Raw genomic sequence first — 19,349 nt, 5'->3', positions numbered from 1 at the left:
CGTGGCCGGGACACCAGAAAATACGCTCTTTTGGGGATTTATCTGGGTAGCCGTGAAAACGGCATTTGTGTGCAGGCAAGCGGGTGACAGAACCGACTTGTTGGCTGCAGAAAACACTGGAACAGTCACATTTTCTGGAACTGGACGAGCGAATAGCTTTGGTGTGAGTCCGGCCGCAGCGGGACTGGAACACCGTCGTTTTCCTAGCTGTGCTAGGACGACTTCGGGGCCTCGGGCTTCACCGTAACCTTAGGTCGCGGGCCGCGTCCTGCGGGGCGGCGACCGGATGAGCGGGAGCGCGGTCTCGCGCTTCTGGCCTGGCGGCGCTGTGAAGTGGAGGCAGTGGACGGTGGCTGTGAGCTCTGAGCAGACGGTTTCGCACGGCCTGCTGCAGAGCTGGAGCGCTTCGGGAGGAAGTGCTTCATAGCCTGAGACGCTTTCTGTACCTCTGCGAATCTCTCCGCGAAATCTTTGACGGAGGATCCGAAGAGGCCTGCGGCGGAAAGCGGGGCGTCGAGGAACGCGGTGCGCTCAGACTCGGCCATTTCCGAGAGCGTCAGCCATAGATGTCTCTCAGACACGGTGAGAGAAGCCATAGTCCGTCCAATGGCTTGCGCTGCGGACTTAGTAGCACGAAGGGCGAGGTCCGTGGCACTCCTTAAGTCCGGCACGCAGATCGCGTCAGGTCCTTCCTCATCCAGCTTACGGAGGAGATCGGCCTGGAAGATCTGGAGCGTTGCCATGGTATGCAACGCTGACGCAGCTTGCCCGGCGGCGGAGAAAGCGCGGTGGAGCAAGCTCGACGTCGTGCGGCAAGCTTTAGAGGGTAGGGCCGGCTTAGCGCGCCGTCCAGCGGAGGGCGGGCATAAGTGGGCCGCTATCGCCTCTTCAACCGGCGGCAGCGAGAGGTATCCTTTGTTCTTGGCATCGTCAACGGCGGAGAATGCCAAAGAAACAGCAGGACGCACTCTAGCAGAATAGGGGGCGCTCCAGGACTTGGCGACTTCTTCGTGTAACTCAGGAAGAAAGGGCGCCGGCCTGGACACAGGTGAAGCGCGCTCCCCAGGCAGGAAAAATCCATCCAGCCGGTTGTGAGCGGGCTGCTCAGGCGAAGACCACTCGAGGCCGAGGCTCGCCGCGGCCTGTGCGAGTACTCGCATGAGTTCCGTCTCTATGGAAGCTCTCTTGCCTGACGAAGTGCGGGCAGGGGGCGCGGGGTCCTCAGAGCCCGCCCAATCCTCACTGCCTGACGCCAGGATAGAGCAGGAATCATCCTCTCCCAGCAGGGCTTCCTCATCCGCGATATCAACGGAAGCGGCGGCAGACGGCGGCCGCTGTCCGTCAGGAAGCGAAACAGAAGAAGCCGGGGAAGCAAGCGGGCGAACCGGCGAGCTTTGGCGGCTGAGGGAGGGTTCCGGGGCCCGCTGGGCACGGCGCTTTTTACGGCGCGACGCCGCGGCGGGCGGGGGAGCAGTCTCGGTGAAGACGGCTAGGCGAGTCCTCAGAGTCGCCATTGCCATCAGCTCGCAGTGAGGGCATCCGCCGTCAGCGAGCGCGAGAGCTGCATGTTCCTCACCCAGGCAGGAAACGCAGATCACGTGGCGGTCCCCGTCGCTGAGTGTGGCTCTGCACGAGCCGCAGGAAGGCATCTTTAAAAAGACGCTAGCTCTTTTAGAAATGTGTGTCGCAGCGGCGACACACACACACAGAAATACAGTGTAATAAAAGAGAAGGATATAAGCGCCGGAAAGCGCAGCAGGAAGGCAGGAAGGCGGCGCGGCCAGCGACTTCAGTGACTCGTCCCGCTGAAGGTGCTCTCTCTCGACGGCGCGGCTCCTAATCCAGCTCCAGCGATGCGTGTGCTTCGCTTGAAGGATGAAAAAATCAGATAATAGCTGCCTGCGAGCGATATTTATAGGCCTAGACCACGCCCATTTCGGCGGGACGTGACGTAGCGGGCGCGAAGTGCCCTGATTGGGTCTGACGTCACGCCAGGCCTCGCTCGATAGGCTGCTGCAGTTGCCGCAGAGCAGCCAATAGGCGCGCGAGCTGTCTCGCCTATGTCTGCATTGCTGCTGCAACGCGTTTTGCATTATAACAAAATTAAGGATAATTTTTGGCTTCAATATCTCGCGGAAAAAGGATTTTCCCCTAGCGTAAGATATCTTACGCAGTACGAGAGACCTCTCGTAAGAGAACTAATTTTCTCTTCCAATGTCAAAATCGTCCGACATCTTTTTTAATTTATTTATTTTTCTTGACCTTTCCAACGTGATGACGCAATACGTGGCGCATCTCAGAGATGGTTCCAGACAGCATTTGTGGTTAAAAAGTATATAATTGTTTTTTGTTTTTTTTAATAGAAAATAACCGATCGTTTCGCTAGAACAAATAAAATCCTTATTTCTTAACCCTTAACCCTTATTTCTCGGCTTGGATCGTGTCGAGCCTTTGAAGCTGCATTGAGACAGACATTTGAACCTTCAATCCGTTTGTTGCCATTGAAGTCCATTATACGGAGAAAAATCCTGGAATGTTTTCCTCAAAAACCTTAATTTCATTTCGACTGAAGAAAGAAAGACATGGACATCTTGGATGACATGGGGGTGAGTAAATTGTCAGGAAATTTTTATTTGAAAGTGGACTAATCCTTTAATGCATCAAGTTACTGCATCTTGTTATTGACAGCCTCTATATATAATCTTTCTCTGTGCAGTGATTTGTGTTTCATGTTTTTTTCTCCCTCAAAACTTTGTGGCTTCTCAGGTTTCTCTTTTTCTCTGATGGCAGGGACACACTTCATCTGTTCATTCATCTGTTCATGCATCTGCTCATTTCTACCTTCGGCTTTAATGTCAGTCCACCTCAGGGATCAGCCGACCTGTGTCATGTCCTCACAAAACTCATTACTACAGCTGGCCCACGTGCCCATTTCTTTTAACAGTAAACACGCATGCACATGAGTGATTAAACACATATATGCACACAAGCACAGTGCACTCAAGCACAAGACAATGTGCCAGTGACAACCACCACACAAACAGATACAAGATACAACCACAACATACAACTTTCTGATAAATTCCACGTGTTTACAAAGAGGCTGTTGTATCCAAATGTGTAAGCCATTTATTGCAGTCTAAAACATGATCATTATCACATTTTTCTGAACGCACACAGCCACGTGTCAAGAAAAAAACTGATGTGAGGTTTTGTGTTGCACGAGTTGCTGAGTGATTGCTTCCACTCAAGCCTGTCGTATGATCTATCACCATCATGAAACAATCAATCTGAAGGAGCTAATTACTCCAGTCTCGCTTACAGCTCGTATCAGCATGGTAGGGTTGCTTACACGTTTACTCTATAGGAATGCGTGCAGTCAGAGACAATAACTGTTTGAATTGACCAAAGCTGTTAACAGTTGGAAGATTTTCTTCTTTTCAATCCTGATTCTGCAGCAAATGGCTCTTAAATCCTCAGATTAGAGAGCTTATTGTGAAAATAGACAACAGATATACAAGTCAGCTATGTTTGCTATTTAGCTGCAGTACGTAACTTTTTTGGTTAAACCAAAAAAAAAAAAAATCTGTTTAGAGAAAGTATAAGACAGTGATCAGTGTTCAAAACCGTCTCCCTTTCTTATACCCCAATTCGCACGGTAAGCTTATAAAATGTATTTATAATTTGAGCAGTCGGGTCCGATTTCACGGGAAATGTTCGTTTGAGGTTATTTCATTACGACACGTCCAGTATACAGAAAGACGACGACCCGGCTATGATATGGCATATACTGAGGATGCAGTTGCTTAGAATTTAAAACGTATCATCTAGATGGCTGCTTTTAATTTACAAAAGTCGATATCTGGGGAATCACCTGTTTTCCTGAAACCTCAAACTGCTAAGAGCATGCAGTCAAAAAGGGAAAGTGACAGAGCCCGTGCTGAAATGAGAATACGGTAAATATCGGCATGGCTTTTCAGAGGTGGCGACAACTCTGAGATCTGAAGGGATTAATATGACTGAGCAATCCTTAGATTTAAAAAACAAACAAAAAATATTTTATATTTTCATTTGGTACGAACAAAAGGTTGATTTTACTCCGAATCATCCCTTTAAGTTGACTAGCAAACATATCTTAACATGCTGAAGTTATGGAAAGGAAGGTGTTTGTGTTGGGGAACTTTACTTTAAAAAGCAAAAAAAATTTGTTTGTTTTTGTGTTCTTGTTTCGCACAAGGCGTACATTAATGTTATGGGGTGGAAGAGTTCTTGCTGTTTTTTGTCAGTAATTCAATTAATTAAATAGACCGAACATCTGAAATAATGATGGAAATTCAAAAAGTAACTTTTTACACTAACTCCGCCCACCATTGTCTGAATGAGCCAGACAAAATTACAAAATAAATCCTGCTGATAGCAGTGGCATGGAGATTAAGTTGATAAATATTTTCGAAAAGTGGAAATAAATTGCCTGATGGGTATTTAGTGGCGGGAATAAAGTGTTTAACAGGTAGGGTTAGGCGTAGGTGTAGGGGAGGGCTTTAATACACTGATGTGCAAACAGTATCCACCACTATTTACGCAGTGTAAACAGCATCTAACTACTATTTACACTTAGATAATACTGTTATTTTCACTTTATTGTAAATAGCATCTAACTCTATTTGCACTCAGTGTAAATATCCATCAGCAAACCTACAGGTTTATATATATTAAATATAAAACAAAATACATTCAGGTTTGTGCACAAGTGCACAACTTCATCCCAGAGCAGAGCCACTGTTCATGTTTCAAACTCATATCATATTCCAAAAAACTGTTAATCCTGTCAACAGTGACCCAGTTCTGTCAGGTTTCTTCCAGCTTCATGTGAGAGAATTTTTATCAAATTATTGCAACAAGTGCATTATGTGACATATTTCTTATATTTTGAAAACAATGTCACTTAGGTATTTGTTTGGTCTTTGGAGAACATGGACAAGTCTTGCTCCACATGTGGTGCAGCCATTTAAATGTCTGGCAGAGCAGGGTCTGTTTGTTTGTTTATTTGTTTAAATGGGTAGGGCTAATCCATAGTGAAAGAACGGTGCATGGCAGCAGTCTGCTTTTTTTTTTTTTTCAGTAAAACCAATGATATTATATTATTATTTTTCTTTCTGTATCAAGCATGAGGCTGCTGTCATTTACCTAACAGCTCCCATATGTTGGGCATGTTTTGACTCCAAATGATGAGCTGCTTTATTTATTCATTTTTTCCCTTTCCACAATCTGTTTTTAGCTCAAATACAGGGTGGAGAAAGACAGAGAGACAGACAGAAAAAGAACCAGACAGAAAAAGAGAGACAGACAGAAAAAGAAAATTAATTATTCTTGCAGTGGGACATTTTTTTAAATTCTCCTTTTGTGGTCCATAAAAGAAAGAAAGGCATGCAGTATTAGAACAACACCAGGGTGAGTAAATTATGACTTCATTTTCATTTTAGGGTGAAGTATCCCTATAACTGGATGTTTAAGTCATTTAAAGATTACATGCCCTACTTTGTTCATCAAACTGTATTATTCAAGATGCTCCAAACCACTGTTGTTTGGCAGCAGCGGAAATCAGTATTGAATTTGCTTCACTGAACTTGTAAGATTGCCCGAACCTCAATAATACAAGTCAGCATCAATTTCTAACATCAGTTTGGAACACTTGCAAAAAAGCTGATCATAAATTTTAGGAAACTATGCAAAGTCACTGAGACACAGATTGCGCCCTGTTAGCCTATCAAATTTTCTACTTATGTGTTGCATTATGGATTCCTTGAATGAATCTGGAAGTAAATTAAACAGATTTCATGGCAAAAACCACGACCAGCAGACTAGCCAGCAGATACTAACCACTAATTCAGAGAAGCGGGCATGCAGTTCTTCCTCTGGGGGCATGGGTGCACTGAACTCCAGCAGCTGCAGCGGGACACTGTCTTTCAGGTTGATCTCAGGAGGTTCGCTGCTACTGAAGCAGCACAGAAAGCCCAAGGCGGGCCGCGTGCGCTTCCAGGGAGGCATCCTCTCCAATCAGGAGGAGCCGACAACCAGAGAGCCAAGAGTCCGCTATCTATGGGGCATGATCTGAAAGAGAAAAAAAGAGCCAATCAGGATTTAATTAGGACCACACAAAACGACTACATGTTAAGGTAGCTAAACTTACATGAAATACCCGTTATCAAATACACTACCACCCAGGCTTGACATTAACACCCGCCAAATGCAGGTGTATTTTAACACAGTCACTCCTACTAGCCAATTTAGCGGATTGAATTTTATACATAATATATACATTTTACAATTGTAGTCTTTTACAAAAGGCATCTGAAATAATAAACTAGTGCAATGTAGTGTTGTCAAAAATATAGATTTTTTGATACTGAAATATCTGAAACTCTTCCGCAGGATACACAATACCAGCAGCGAGTTCTCTCTAATCTCTCCGACAGCGAGTTACACACAAACCCGCCTCCGCTCACTCAACTCGTTTTATTTGCTCCAGATGAATATTGTTGGTGTTACAGGGCTTGAATTTCAGCGTGGGATTGTGCGTATTTCGCATTAGTTTACTCATTCCTGCAGATTTTATGCTCACACCCAAAGTACTAAAATTAGTTTGTTTTCATTGCGTATTGCACTTAAACAGTAAAAAATACACAAAACAATGTCAAAATGCTGGTTTAGCAGAGTATTCACGTAAACACAGTTATGTTTTAAGTGAACATAAACAGTTGAGAAAGAAAATGCATGTGTAACAGTGTAATGGATCTGTGCATCAGGTCTTAAAGGGACAGTAGCCTAATAAACCTGCTGCCAAATTATGAGATAATATTTAAAAAACCTATATGGCAGTGTTCCCCCGTGGTATCAATGTCAAATTTGTGGCCAGTGAAAATGCTGAGTGGCTAGTAACTTTGGAAAACACCAAGCCACAGTGGCTGGTGAGCAAAAAAGGTCAATGTCAAGCTGTGTATACCACAAACCAAATTATTTAAATGCATTGAAAAATATTAAGACAAACATCAAGAAACTGAATAAATGTGTCCAGAGTTCAACCATAGAAATGGAACCCAAAAACAACTCTCAAGCATGTTGAGAGTTTAGAATAGACCTCCGTACTGCCCGATATGTTCTTCCCTCCATTAATGTACGTCACTGATATTGAATCTAAAGCAGTTTCACAGCAGTCCGGCAGCTTTAATTGCTCAACATCAGAATGGGAACATCAATGAAAGACAGAGGCTGTTCTAGAGGCTGAAACCCTTCAGCTGTGTGGAGTGGCCATAAAGGAGCTGGGACTCTGAAAAGCAACAACTCTCATCCCTCTCCAACGCTTCTTCGGTCCGTGTGGGCACAGAGAATGGAACCTCCTGGCACCTCTCTGGATGTGCTGGCATAACCCCCAGGGCGCTACAAAGACCTCTCTGTTTCCAGGCTACAATGATCGCCAATGGCAAAAGAGAGGGAAAGCAAGGGAGAGCATGAGTAATTGCCATAAGAGGCGGCCGTACCCATCACACTCACCGGAACGGAGAAAACACAAGAGGGAAACAAGCCCAGCGTTCTTAGACTCACTGTTCTCACAAGTACGTCCACCATATTCAGAATGGTAGTGGTTTCCATTAAGCTTACCAAAAAAATGTGACAAGGAAATAAAAGTGTCAGACTTGTTTATTTCAGATTATTTCTCAAACCCTAAAAGACAGGTGCAAGTCTAGGCCCTGCTGCAAAAACACAAAACGGTGTGACATAATCTTGTAGCTCTAACTAGCTTGTCCAAGATGATCGGCCAGGTTGAAACCAGTCCCGCTTGAGCGGATCAACCATCTAGACCAGCCCACATTGCCCAAATTGCCTAAAAACCATGTAAACCAAAGCAACGCAATACTATTAATATGAATACTACTAATCCTACTTGTATACTCAGATAGTGTTTCCTACTTTGTATCTAAAGTACCACAGCGAAATAAGGTAACATGGAAAAAAATGTATACTGTATGTTTTTTGTTTGTGTTTTAGTTAAATTCGTAGCTTGAATGTGATGAGAGAGAAGGACTTAAAGAAAGAATAGTTGCCGCTAAATAAATGAAACAATTAAAATCTCATCTTCTAGACTGCCACTGGTTACATACACTGATAAAAATGATTTTGTGGTGAAGTAAATACTACAGAAAAAAACAATGTCATTTACATGGAAAAGTTAGTTCAGGCAAGAATAAAAAAAAACTAAGTAAATTCTGTATTAGTTCTCAATTCAAGCGTGTAGAAATGAAAGCGTAAATATCAATGTTATAAAATTAAGTACATTTGCTCAACTTTTCTGATACTGGTGCTCCCATCATGCACTGGGTCTTGAATAATTAATGAGCTTGATTTTTCACTGTTTTCCAGCTGTTTTTACACTGTTTTATCATTGCTTTTGTTGCTAGGATTAGTAACTTGCCATTTTGTGACATTTGTGCAAAAACTTGCCAAAGAAAAATTAAGTAAATTTACTTGTTTTTTTCAGTGTACAACAACAAACAAACATAACATGTTTTTTTATATTTTTTTTATGAATCAGTGAACAAGACCAATCACACTGATCCTTAATAAAAGAGTAGTAAAATAATTGTTAAGGTAATTATTAAGGAACTGGAACTTTTATGTAAAATCAGATCTAAAATCATTAAATTCCTTATGATTTCCATCCCTAGGAAGTATATCAAGCTCTCTTAAAGCCCATCAATAATGTATCATCAGTTTTAAATGGAAAATCACATCACTGCATAACCATAAAGTTATTTTGTTATAGCTTCTACATAAATTCTTCATGCAGTTTGCTTACAGCTCTCAAATAAATGCTTATTTTACTGCAGTTATAGAACAGCAGCAAAGGCTTTCATCTGCATACATTAAAGGAAGCAGAGACTGAATATCCGTCTCTAAACATGTTAAACATCTAATAGAGTGGTACTGCCAATGTTCTTTAAAGATATGAACCTTTTTCTTAATAAAGCAACAGCATTCTGAATATATAAACACAGCAAAGACAAACACAACTTTTATCTTTAACACAGAGATAAATTTAGGACCTAACTTTAATAATTTAGTGTGATGTCAAGTCTCAGATGCTCATGAGGATGGTGAGGAGGGATATTTGTGCAGTGAGAAAAAACAAATGAGGTTCAGTTACAGATGAGATGCTGTCTACATATGCAGAAGAACGGCAGCTCACAAAAGAAAAAAAGGAGACTGACTCTTGCAAATGAAAGACAGGACTTCCATTTCTACAGCTTCCATTTTAAACAATGCTTTTTTTCCCCATTCATTTTTCAGAGAGTAGTCTGTCTCCTCCTCATAGCATCTCTAGCAGCAGTCGCACAATAATGTTCATGTTGTGTCTCATGCATTATGCCACAAGGTAGGGCATGATGGGTAAAGTATTTGAGCAGTGGTGTATAAAGAGACAGGGAAAGTGTGTGTGTGTGTGTGTGTGTGTAGGGGGTGTTGGCATTTCTCATTCAGCTCATGACTACATCCACATCATCTGTGTGCTGCTGGAAGTAGGTCAGTGGAGGAGAGGAGGAGGAGCGTTTCCCTCTCGCACACACACACTGCTCCACTGGTTTCTATCTCCTGCATTATTTTTTCTTGCTTGTGTGATCATCAGCATCGGTCTCAGGCAGATTATTTTTTTGTTTAATCACAAATCTTCCCTTTTCCTTTTTCAACTTTTCCTCTCAATAACATACCAATTAACTAAACATCCATATTCCTACTCAACAAAAATGAGTTAGTGAAATAACTATTTAAACTGACGTGCCTTAAACATTTTGTTTAGATTTTTTTCCCCATAGACCAGGTCAGTTACTTATTATTGGGACCATTACTGGTTTATGCTTAGGTAACATCACTATTGTTTTTGTTCATACTTCGATTAGTACCTTCAATCTAAGTATTAAACTTTGGTATATCTTATCCTGCACCATTTATGCTACAGACACAAATGATACCTCAAATACCAGAGTATATAATACTATAACTTTTTCCAAGCGGTCAGATTTATGCTTTTCATTTGCCATATACTAAAAAGCAAAAGAAAATAATAATATTTACATTGAAAGAAGGTTCCCTTTCATAGGTTCACTCAACGCACTCAGTAGCTGACGCTCTGGGAAAAGACCCTAGATGTGACATTTGTCTGAAGCCCATATAGAAACCCAGTAACTATTGCCTGATCACGCTGACGCCTCCTCTTGAGCCACTGCATCACCAATGCTTCATAAGATGCCCGCGCCATCACTCCTCAAATTTAATTTGGGAATAAAGCAAATTATCTAGTCAGTGATTTTTTCTTCGCAATGGATTTTCCTACTTTTGTTCTTTACAGATCTTCATAATTCGTTTTCGATATCTTGAAATCAGCCATTCTCAGCGTGTCACTAATCCTGTGTAAATTCATTAACTAGCCATTTAGAAACGTTGCAGTCTAAAATGTTTTACTTCTTCCCAAGTCTCTCCATCAGTGTCCGACTCCGGTTCGAATATATAAGGCTGAACACCGACTGACAATTTTGGCAGCGTGAGATTCTCCAGTTTTGTTGTTGCTGGAGTATCTGAAGCCGGAGCTGCAAAGGCTCCGCCCTCTTCTGGAAAGGGGGAGGGGAGTAACAGCTCATTTTCATTTAAAGGTACACACACGAAAATAGTGTCTTTTTGCTCACACCCTAACGCTGTCCTTCAGAAAGCTGTACAGACACGCAAACTCGCTGTCTAAACTAGACAGCCTTTCCTTATTCATTTGTCCTGTTGTGAGAAGTAGCCTTTAAGTCAAAAATAATACTGGGCATCTGTCTACTGTCCATATCCAGCGTTTTCTATGTGCTTTTGACGTGATGCATCACGCCACTCACATTCGGTGTAATTTTCAATAATGTTTATAATCTTCCCCAACATCTTAATATTTGTGAAAACTACTTACATCTCTCTCTCTCTCTCTCTCTCTCTCTCTCTCTCTCTCTCTCTCTCTCTCTCCAAATGGAAATATTAGTCATGACTTCTTATTTGTCAAAATATCAAAGAACTTTATGTTTTGGGATGTGTTTGTGCCTCTTGTGGAGTCCAATCAGAGCCGAGCTATTACCTCCGGTTCGAGGAGAAGCACGGCATCACGAGTAATTGCAATTTGGACCAGTGCCGGAGTTCCTACAAGAACATTTCTCTGTCAGAGTGGGCATGGCCTGGTGACTCTTAAAGTGAACACTTGTTAAGGGATAATTCTTTGGGGAGACATTCACTTGTCTTCCGTTTTATGTGTGGGATGAGATGGATGAGAACTTTCTGTCCCATTTATGTTCTTTCCTGGGATTATCTGTGGTCCTGGAAGGCTTCAGTCATTCCCTTAGATATACATGTATTTCTGACTCTAAAGTTGGTTGATGGCCTTAACATACCTAAAATGTATTTTTAATTTCCAGGCCTTGTTGGTGAATGCATCCTGTATGGATTTCGCTCCTGGTTCCGCAAGTGTCTTGTTGCGACTTAAGATAGAGTAAATCTTCAATCTGTGAGGGGATTGAGATTTACGACGACCACACGAGCCTGTGGTGTAAATCGGATAAGTCAATTATTTGTTTGTGGCTCATGGCTACGAAGCAATTTTTTTTTAGATCGGGTAAGATGCAGAGCTGAGTGAGCCTATGGTAGGAAACATCTCATTCCCTATTCAGGGAACCAGGGTAGCATACATAGACGACCTCAGCCATATTGAAAGACAAAAATATCATAGAGACATGGATGAAGGATCTTTTGACTAGGGCAATTAAACAACCAAACCAGAATACACTCCAGCAACCACTCAGCAATGTACCAAAAACAGCATCGTGGCGATGAGTTTTGCACAATGTTAAACTCTATTTCCTTCTGCTGCAGTTACACATGCAGACGCCTCTCTCCCTTCACATCATTTCCTCTCTTCTCCACATAATTGTTTGTTCTCTCTATAAAGACAGAGCCTGGGCCTTATGTAATGCAAATACACGTCTCTACCCCACACGTTTCCCCCAGAATTCATTTCATAATGTTCTCACAATAAACCCAAGGGAACTCCGAGGAATCTTTGGCATTCCAAGCCGCCTCTGTCACAGTGGCCAAATGGAATCTTTTCATTACTCTCTTTCTCTCCCTGTTTTTTACAAGTAATATCAGGAAAAAACAGAGCAACAACAGACAAAGCCCAACTGGAATAAATCTATTATGTTATGGGAGTGAAAAATAGGAACTTTTTTTAATTAAGTACAAACAAGATAACTGGGACAATTCACATACTACACATTAAAAGTGTGTATTTTGCTTTCTTGCTTACTTTTGAGTAAAGCAATACAGTACAATAGCATCAGGACATAGCCTACTCTGTCTTACAAAATTGTACTACAGCTAAATTTAATAACTGAAACTGAACTTATAACTAAAATTCATTACTTAACTTTTATGTCTATACATTTAAAAACAGCTGATGTTCACGGCAATGAACTTTTCTTCAGCTGAAAAGTTTCACTTTGCTAATTTATACAGCATATCTTCATTTGATGTGCACTCACAAATAAAGGACACTGCACTCATACTGTACATGCACTGTGTTAATGTACTGTGTCGGTTTATATATTGACTTTCATTTTCAGCATGAGTGTTATCGACCGCGATTATGCATTCTTACATATCAGCCAATTTGGAGGATGGTATAATGAGTAAATCAAACTTCCCCAGAATCTTACAATCAAGTTCATCTCTGGTCCTCTCATGACTCGAGGGAACCAGTTCACTTCAGCATTACTTCAGTGGAAACTGATGATTACACTTATGCATTGTGTATAATTTGTGGCCGTAAGTGCATCAACCTCCTGCACCAATGAAGAGATGTATGTTTTTACATTTTTAAATAAACCAATAAAAATGGCAAATGAACTTGAAAGCCAGTGTTGTTCACCATGCTTTTTCATTGTATGCAAAAGAGCTGTTTTGACGTCATGATAAATCTTTTTTTCTTGCGTTGTACAAGGGCGAGTAAAGCATTTTAAATGTAAACATATTGTTCTATAAAAAAAAATCATGCATAATTATGCATGTAACTTTTATGACTTCATATTAATTGAGAAACTACAAAATCTGTTTTCTATCATTCATAGATATTCCTTGATACCTTCTCTGCTGCCACACATATTATCCGTGTATCATAGCAAGTACGCCACGTGAATGATATGCTTTACATCTTTCGACTGCAATAGAAACTTAGGCTTTCTCTGCCGCTTTGGTTTGAGTCTGTAACATTTCAAACAGAAAGCAATTCTGTATTTGCACACACTAAAAGAGATTTTAAGAGGTTGTGGTTTTTGTTGTGCAAATCTTCTCTACATCATTTGATTAATGCAATTACGTTACTTTATAACGTAAATGGCATTGCAGCTCACTTCAAAAACATGATTGTTTTAATGAGTTCTATAAAATGCATTTATTTCCATTGAAGTGAATGCTTTAAGATCAAATCAAATCAAATCAAATTTTATTTATAAAGCACAAAATCAACCTTGGTTGGCCAAAGTGCTGTACAGAAAAGTAAGAGAAAAAAACAAAACAAACAAAACAGAGAAAGAAACATAAAAGTTAGGTAGATTAAAAACACAAGAGAAAAAATGAATTTTTAGCAAGGATTTAAATTCAGCTAATACAGCTGTTCCACTGCGAAAGCTCGATCACCCCTGCTTTAGTGTTGCACGGTGTACCGATACTTCAAAAGTATCGCGATACTCGGAAATTAAAAACGTCACGATACCTAAATTTATCAGTATCGATACTTAAATTTTTTTTTTTTTTAAATCGCCTCCCTATGGACGTCTGTTTTTTTCCTGACGCACGCAGCTAAGAACCTGCCGCTGTCAGTGTCATGTGACAAAACACTACAGCGAGATGGCTGCATGTGCGAGCACAAGTGGTCCACGACTCGTAGAAAAAGATGACGCGAGGAGTGACATATGGAAGTACGTTGCCTACCTTGCTCTGTTGCACGGTGCACCGATACTTCAAAAGTAAATCGGAAATGAAAAACGTCACGATTCCTTAATTTATTTGTATCGATACTTCTAAGAATGACCGCGTTCCAGATTTGTAAGGCCGGTCACACACTGGCTGCGTGTCGTGTCCGTTTTTATTTCGGCTCCCATGTTAACTGCCTGCGTGACACACGCGTCTGGGCGCAGCTCGAGACGCGCGGAAAACGCGTGTATGCTACAAATAGAACCGACGCCTATTTTTCACGCGACACGCAAGCGTGTTGGAAGCGTTTCCAGGCAAAATAGAATAGGAAAAGATGTTTCTATGTCATTTTGACACGAATACATATTAATAAATGACATTTTGATGTTTGAAAGTTTTGACATAAATACAATATCAATGTAATTAAAAAAAATATTATCGATTTTCAAATATTGCACCTCTCAATACAGAACGAATTATTCTGTAGCCTATTTTGCCGTCAACACTGCCGACGTTGTCTTTGCTGCTATATATTTATGTTTAACATGAAGTATAGGCCTTCCACAACTCTCTCCCCACGTCAAATATATCACCAATGAGGCTTATCATATGTTACCAATATTAAACATTGTTTAATATAATCGCTGTTCATATTGTTATTCAAAGTTCAGAATCAAGATAAAGCTCTTATGTTTCTTATGATAAATGAGATAATGCTGCTAAATTTATAAAAAAATTTACCTTGAATGTCAGTGCTCTAATTTACTTTTTATATTTTTATATTTCATATTTCGTTCAAATGTTTAATATATCTGCTGTTCATATGTTCATTTATTAGTGTGTTATATGATTAGTATGTTGTCCCGGTTTTAAAATAAAGCACAGCAATGATATTTGAGAGTGTTTCTCCCTTTTCAGGAAAAGTATCGAAAAAGTATCGAAATCGCAATACTTGACTTGGTATCGGCAGGGCCGGCGCGTGCACTTCTGCCGCTCTAGGCGAAAAACATTTGTGCCGCCCCTAGGGCTGGTCCGAATACCATTTTTTGAGCTTCGAAGCTGCGGTATATAAAATAGGGGAGGGATTACTAAAACAAAATATGTTTTAGTAATTATTCTATAAATTACACTGTGCAAACCAAAAGATATATACCCACCGGATGAATAAAGATCGGCCTCCACAGAACATAAAATATTATTTTTATTTTATTTTTCGTGTTCGCATTTATGTGAAAAAAACAACAAAAAAAACAATGTTACGGGCGTGACAGTTCTCCATTACGGACATGACTGCTCTGAAAGCGACTTTAAAAATTTCACAGAGACCTCAAACAGAAAGCACAAAGCCTTTCTTTAAAGTGAATTTCGTTTTTTTATTAATTGTATCTTAATTTTAATCAATGTTTCATCTGGATTTAATAAATAAGAAGTAAATATAGTAGAAAATAGATAATCACGGTGGCGCGGGCGAGGGAACTGGACTCTAATTGTCTCATAAATGAATCGAAACTCAGCGTAAGGTATGCTACTTGCCTCACAGACCTGAGAAATATATAGAAAGCTTGAAATGTCTACTTTAAAACAGAACAATTAAAAAAAACAGACTGCTTTCTGCTTATGAAATGTGCATTTCTCTCTGGCGCGTTCTGAGAAGATCGCGACGCATCGTCAACTTCATCTTTGCAGTCGACACAGAAAACACGTGTTTATTAATAAACAATTAAAATGTTTCCTTGCTATATTTGACATATTAATAATCATTACTTTTGCTGGTTCTTTGTGACAGCTTTTAGATGCTTTATTGGCAGCGCCACCCACATGTTCACCATCAGCACCGAAAACATGATTTTTTTTCAAATCTAAAATCAAAAATCGTGATACGAACCGAATCGTAGGTTTGGTCTATCGTTACAGCCCTAGTAAGATGAGAAAGCAAGAGTTTATGGTTTAGAAAAAAAACAAAAACAAAAAACAATGGCTATCTGAACATCTTTGCCAAGCGCAAACCAGTACAGAAGTAGGCTAATCAATACATTATCGGGGAGGGTCATGCCTTTTTTCACAAACATTTTGGAGGGTCATAGAAAAATGTATTGCTGGCGAAGGGAGGGTCATGTCTTTTTTGACAACAGATCTCAAAACTCCTCCGGTGGCCCCTTAAATAAAAAATGAACAGTCCCTAACAAATTACTGACACAGTAAAGGGTAGATTTAAATTAAGAAAAACAAAATTTAAATAAAGAAAAACAAAATTTAAATAAAGAAAAAAACTAAATGTAAAATTTAAATAAAGAAAAAAACGAAATTTAAATAAAGAAAAAAAAACATTTAAATAAAGAAAAAACAAAATTTAAAATTTAAATAAAGAAAAAACGAAATTTAAATAAAGTAAAACGAAATTTAAATAAAGAAAAACGAAATTTACATAAAGAAAAACGAAATTAAGTTAAATTAAAATCGAGATTAATTTAGATTGATAATAATGGGTAAAAAGGCTAATAGCCTATATTTTGTTTCTATTGTTATATTTTCCACAATGTGAAAGCAACGCAGCTTAACCCAAAACACAAGCTCAGGCATGCACTTCTGTCCATACAAACTCCGCTCTTCTGCGCTCTAGCCAGAGAACACTCCCGTTGCAGGAACACTTTAGGCCAAGAGGAAGCAAATATATACATATACTATATGCGTAGGTGGATGTGATCGGGGATTTTGGCTGTGTAACATTTAAAGCCACTTAAATGAACGAAATGACTCAAATAAAGATTCGTTCATTTTTATGAACGAGATCGAACAAGAGAGTCAGTAAAATTATCCGAACTTACCATCACTTAGTCATTAGTCATGACTCGTGAGAGCAGGGGGCGGGGCGGCGCGGGGCCGCGCAGCGGCAGCTCAGCAAATCATTTTGTGAATTGTTCATTCCCGATTGGTACACATTTTGCCGCCCTTACAAAAGTGCCGCTCTAGGCAATTGCCTAGTTCGCCTATATGGACGCGCCGGCCCTGGGTATCGGTATCGAAACAATAATTTTGGTATCGTGACAACACTACCCTGCTTGTAAGCGAGATCGTGGGACGGAAGATGGCATACGCCTGGTTTGTTAACGATGTTACCATGTGAAAACATGTTAAAATCTATCTTAAACTGTCAAATGCATCACACCAGATATTGAGAAAGCAACATATTGCAATAATTGGTGCAACATTTATTAAGAATGTGACCAACATGTTTTCTTTGCTGCTTTATAGTTTGCATCTGGGACAATGGGACTATAATGGGAAAATGGTCAATATAGCATTCAGGTCATTGACTGCTGTTGTGTGTCAGTTGTGTGTCTTTTGGCACGTGTGTATGTGTGCGTGCAGAGGGGAGTTGAATATGGAAGGACAGAGGGCATTGCATAAATAACAGGGCTAAAGTATTGGCTGGCTGCATGCAAACATGGGTTGATTTATCTCATCTGCTTTGACTCACATAATCGCATGCCTGCCATGCATACACAGACATTTTAATACAACACATGTGCACCAACCGTCTTACTAAAACTACACATTGTTATGCAGATTATATTCAAAACTGATAGATGACCATATTTCAAGCCAACGAAAAACATAACTTAGAACGAGGGGACTGGAGATGATAAATCTATGAAGGGGAAGGAGTATTTACATGCCATGAATGCATTTGGCAGACGCTTTTATACAAAAGTGACTTATACTGCATGGAAGGCATACAGCACCTTAACTTACTGTTTGAGTTACAGGATTACAGAAAGGTCATTGACCAGTGGCATGATCTGAGTTGTATCACATCTATGAAGGAGGACCTTTAAGTGCCTACGTGCAACAGAGATGATGCCGAGCAAACCCAACCCGTCCTATCTCTCCTCTATTCTCTCCAAATCACTTCCTCTCTCTCCTCATGTAAGATAAGAGAAAGACTACAGCCTTTGGGGAAGGAGCAATCAAAAACATTTCACAGTAAAAACCTGAGCCAAGCTGTTACCCATAGCCTGCTTCCAATTCTGTTTGAAGCTTTCTAAAATACATACAAAAGCATGCTAGATATGACTTAAATAAATGAACGAATATAGCATAGACAGAGGCAAGAATGCTTTGTGAATGGTCCCAAAAATGTTTTTAATGCGTAATGACAAAATATATATTTTTTAATATAATTTCATATTTTATCTTTTTTTTTTTTTTTTGTAATAGTTAATTCTGTGTACATGTTTTTGCCACCTCTAATCACTGTGTGTCAATGCATCTTTTTGTGATATGTACGTAGCTTGCGTAGCTTCAACACACTGCCGCTGATTAAATCACTGCAAACATCTCACAGCTTCTGACATTCAAATTTACATCCAAACTACTTCACATCATTGTTGTTGAATTGAAATGGGTCGGCTCCTCGGACCGAGAGTAACTTTAATAATCATGTTGTTATCCGATATTGTTTAAAGCATAAAACACAATTATTGGGGAAATTGACATTTTAATTAGATTTAAAGAATCATAACCTTTTTGAGGGCTGAGGATCAATACAGATTTCCTGACTAGATTTTGTTTCACAAGTCCTTGACTCAATGTGGTACCGATTAATTTGGCTATTTTTCAGTTGTGTGAACAGTTACTCTGTCAACTGCACACATAACTATCAACATTAACATTAACATCCACCCCTCTTGCAGTGTTGCTTTCTTGCAGATGATGACAGCCCAACAAACAACTGGCCATTTGCTAATAGAGCTTCTGAATGTGCCTTTCTGAAAGTTTAAACAATTCTGCTAAACTACTAGAAAAGCAAGGATCCGCAAAGAATGTTGATAAACCCTGTTTCATACATTCTCTCTCATAAATTCAAACCATGTCAACATCTGCTTCTGGTCATTGTGAATTCATTCCCTTTAACAAGAATTCTTACGATTAAAACAGAGGACTACAAATTGCAATACGTCAGTTTGACAGTGCAGTTTACAACGCGGCTGTCGTGTTTCTCCCCTTTAACGAAGACTTCAGAGAGCATTATAGAAATTTACATTAAGAGTGGAAAATTCTAGGCCTAAATGCCCGTATTGGCAAGTATTCACATAAACACAGTCCGCTGAGAGAAAATTGAATGTGTATCAGTATGTTGGATACATGCATTAGCTTAAAGTGACAGCAGCCTTATATACTGTACCTGCTGATCAAACAACAAAAGAAAACGAGAATCTGCTCTAATCCTATGGTTTTAATAAGAATCAATGTATCTTTAATTCATACAGTGACGACTATGTAGTGTTATATTTTCACATTTGATTATTCAA

General features: G+C 40.0%; 1 protein-coding gene and 1 long non-coding RNA gene across 4 annotated transcripts in view; one reads left to right on the top strand and one right to left on the bottom strand.

The window, feature by feature from the left end:
* daam2 (dishevelled associated activator of morphogenesis 2) overlaps positions 1–19,349 on the bottom strand; it is a 105,173-nt gene that overhangs the window by 63,617 nt on the left and 22,207 nt on the right. For all 3 annotated transcript variants that reach the window (XM_082143743.1, XM_082143742.1, XM_082143744.1), the window contains exon 2: positions 5,881–6,111. In XM_082143743.1, coding sequence (XP_081999869.1) covers positions 5,881–6,048 — 168 coding nt within the window. In that variant the 5' untranslated portion in view covers positions 6,049–6,111. The remainder of the gene's footprint in view (positions 1–5,880; positions 6,112–19,349) is intronic.
* Positions 6,120–10,115, top strand: LOC309479733. The gene is made up of 2 exons (XR_014199415.1): positions 6,120–8,562; positions 8,631–10,115. It is a non-coding gene; the product is annotated as an uncharacterized lncRNA (long non-coding RNA).

The sequence above is a fragment of the Leuciscus leuciscus genome (genome assembly GCF_965113295.1).
Source record: "Leuciscus leuciscus genome assembly, chromosome: 17".
Taxonomy (NCBI): Eukaryota; Metazoa; Chordata; class Actinopteri; order Cypriniformes; family Leuciscidae; genus Leuciscus; species Leuciscus leuciscus.
Note: the sequence above shows the minus strand (reverse complement) of the source record. Positions and strands in the feature narration are given on the sequence as shown.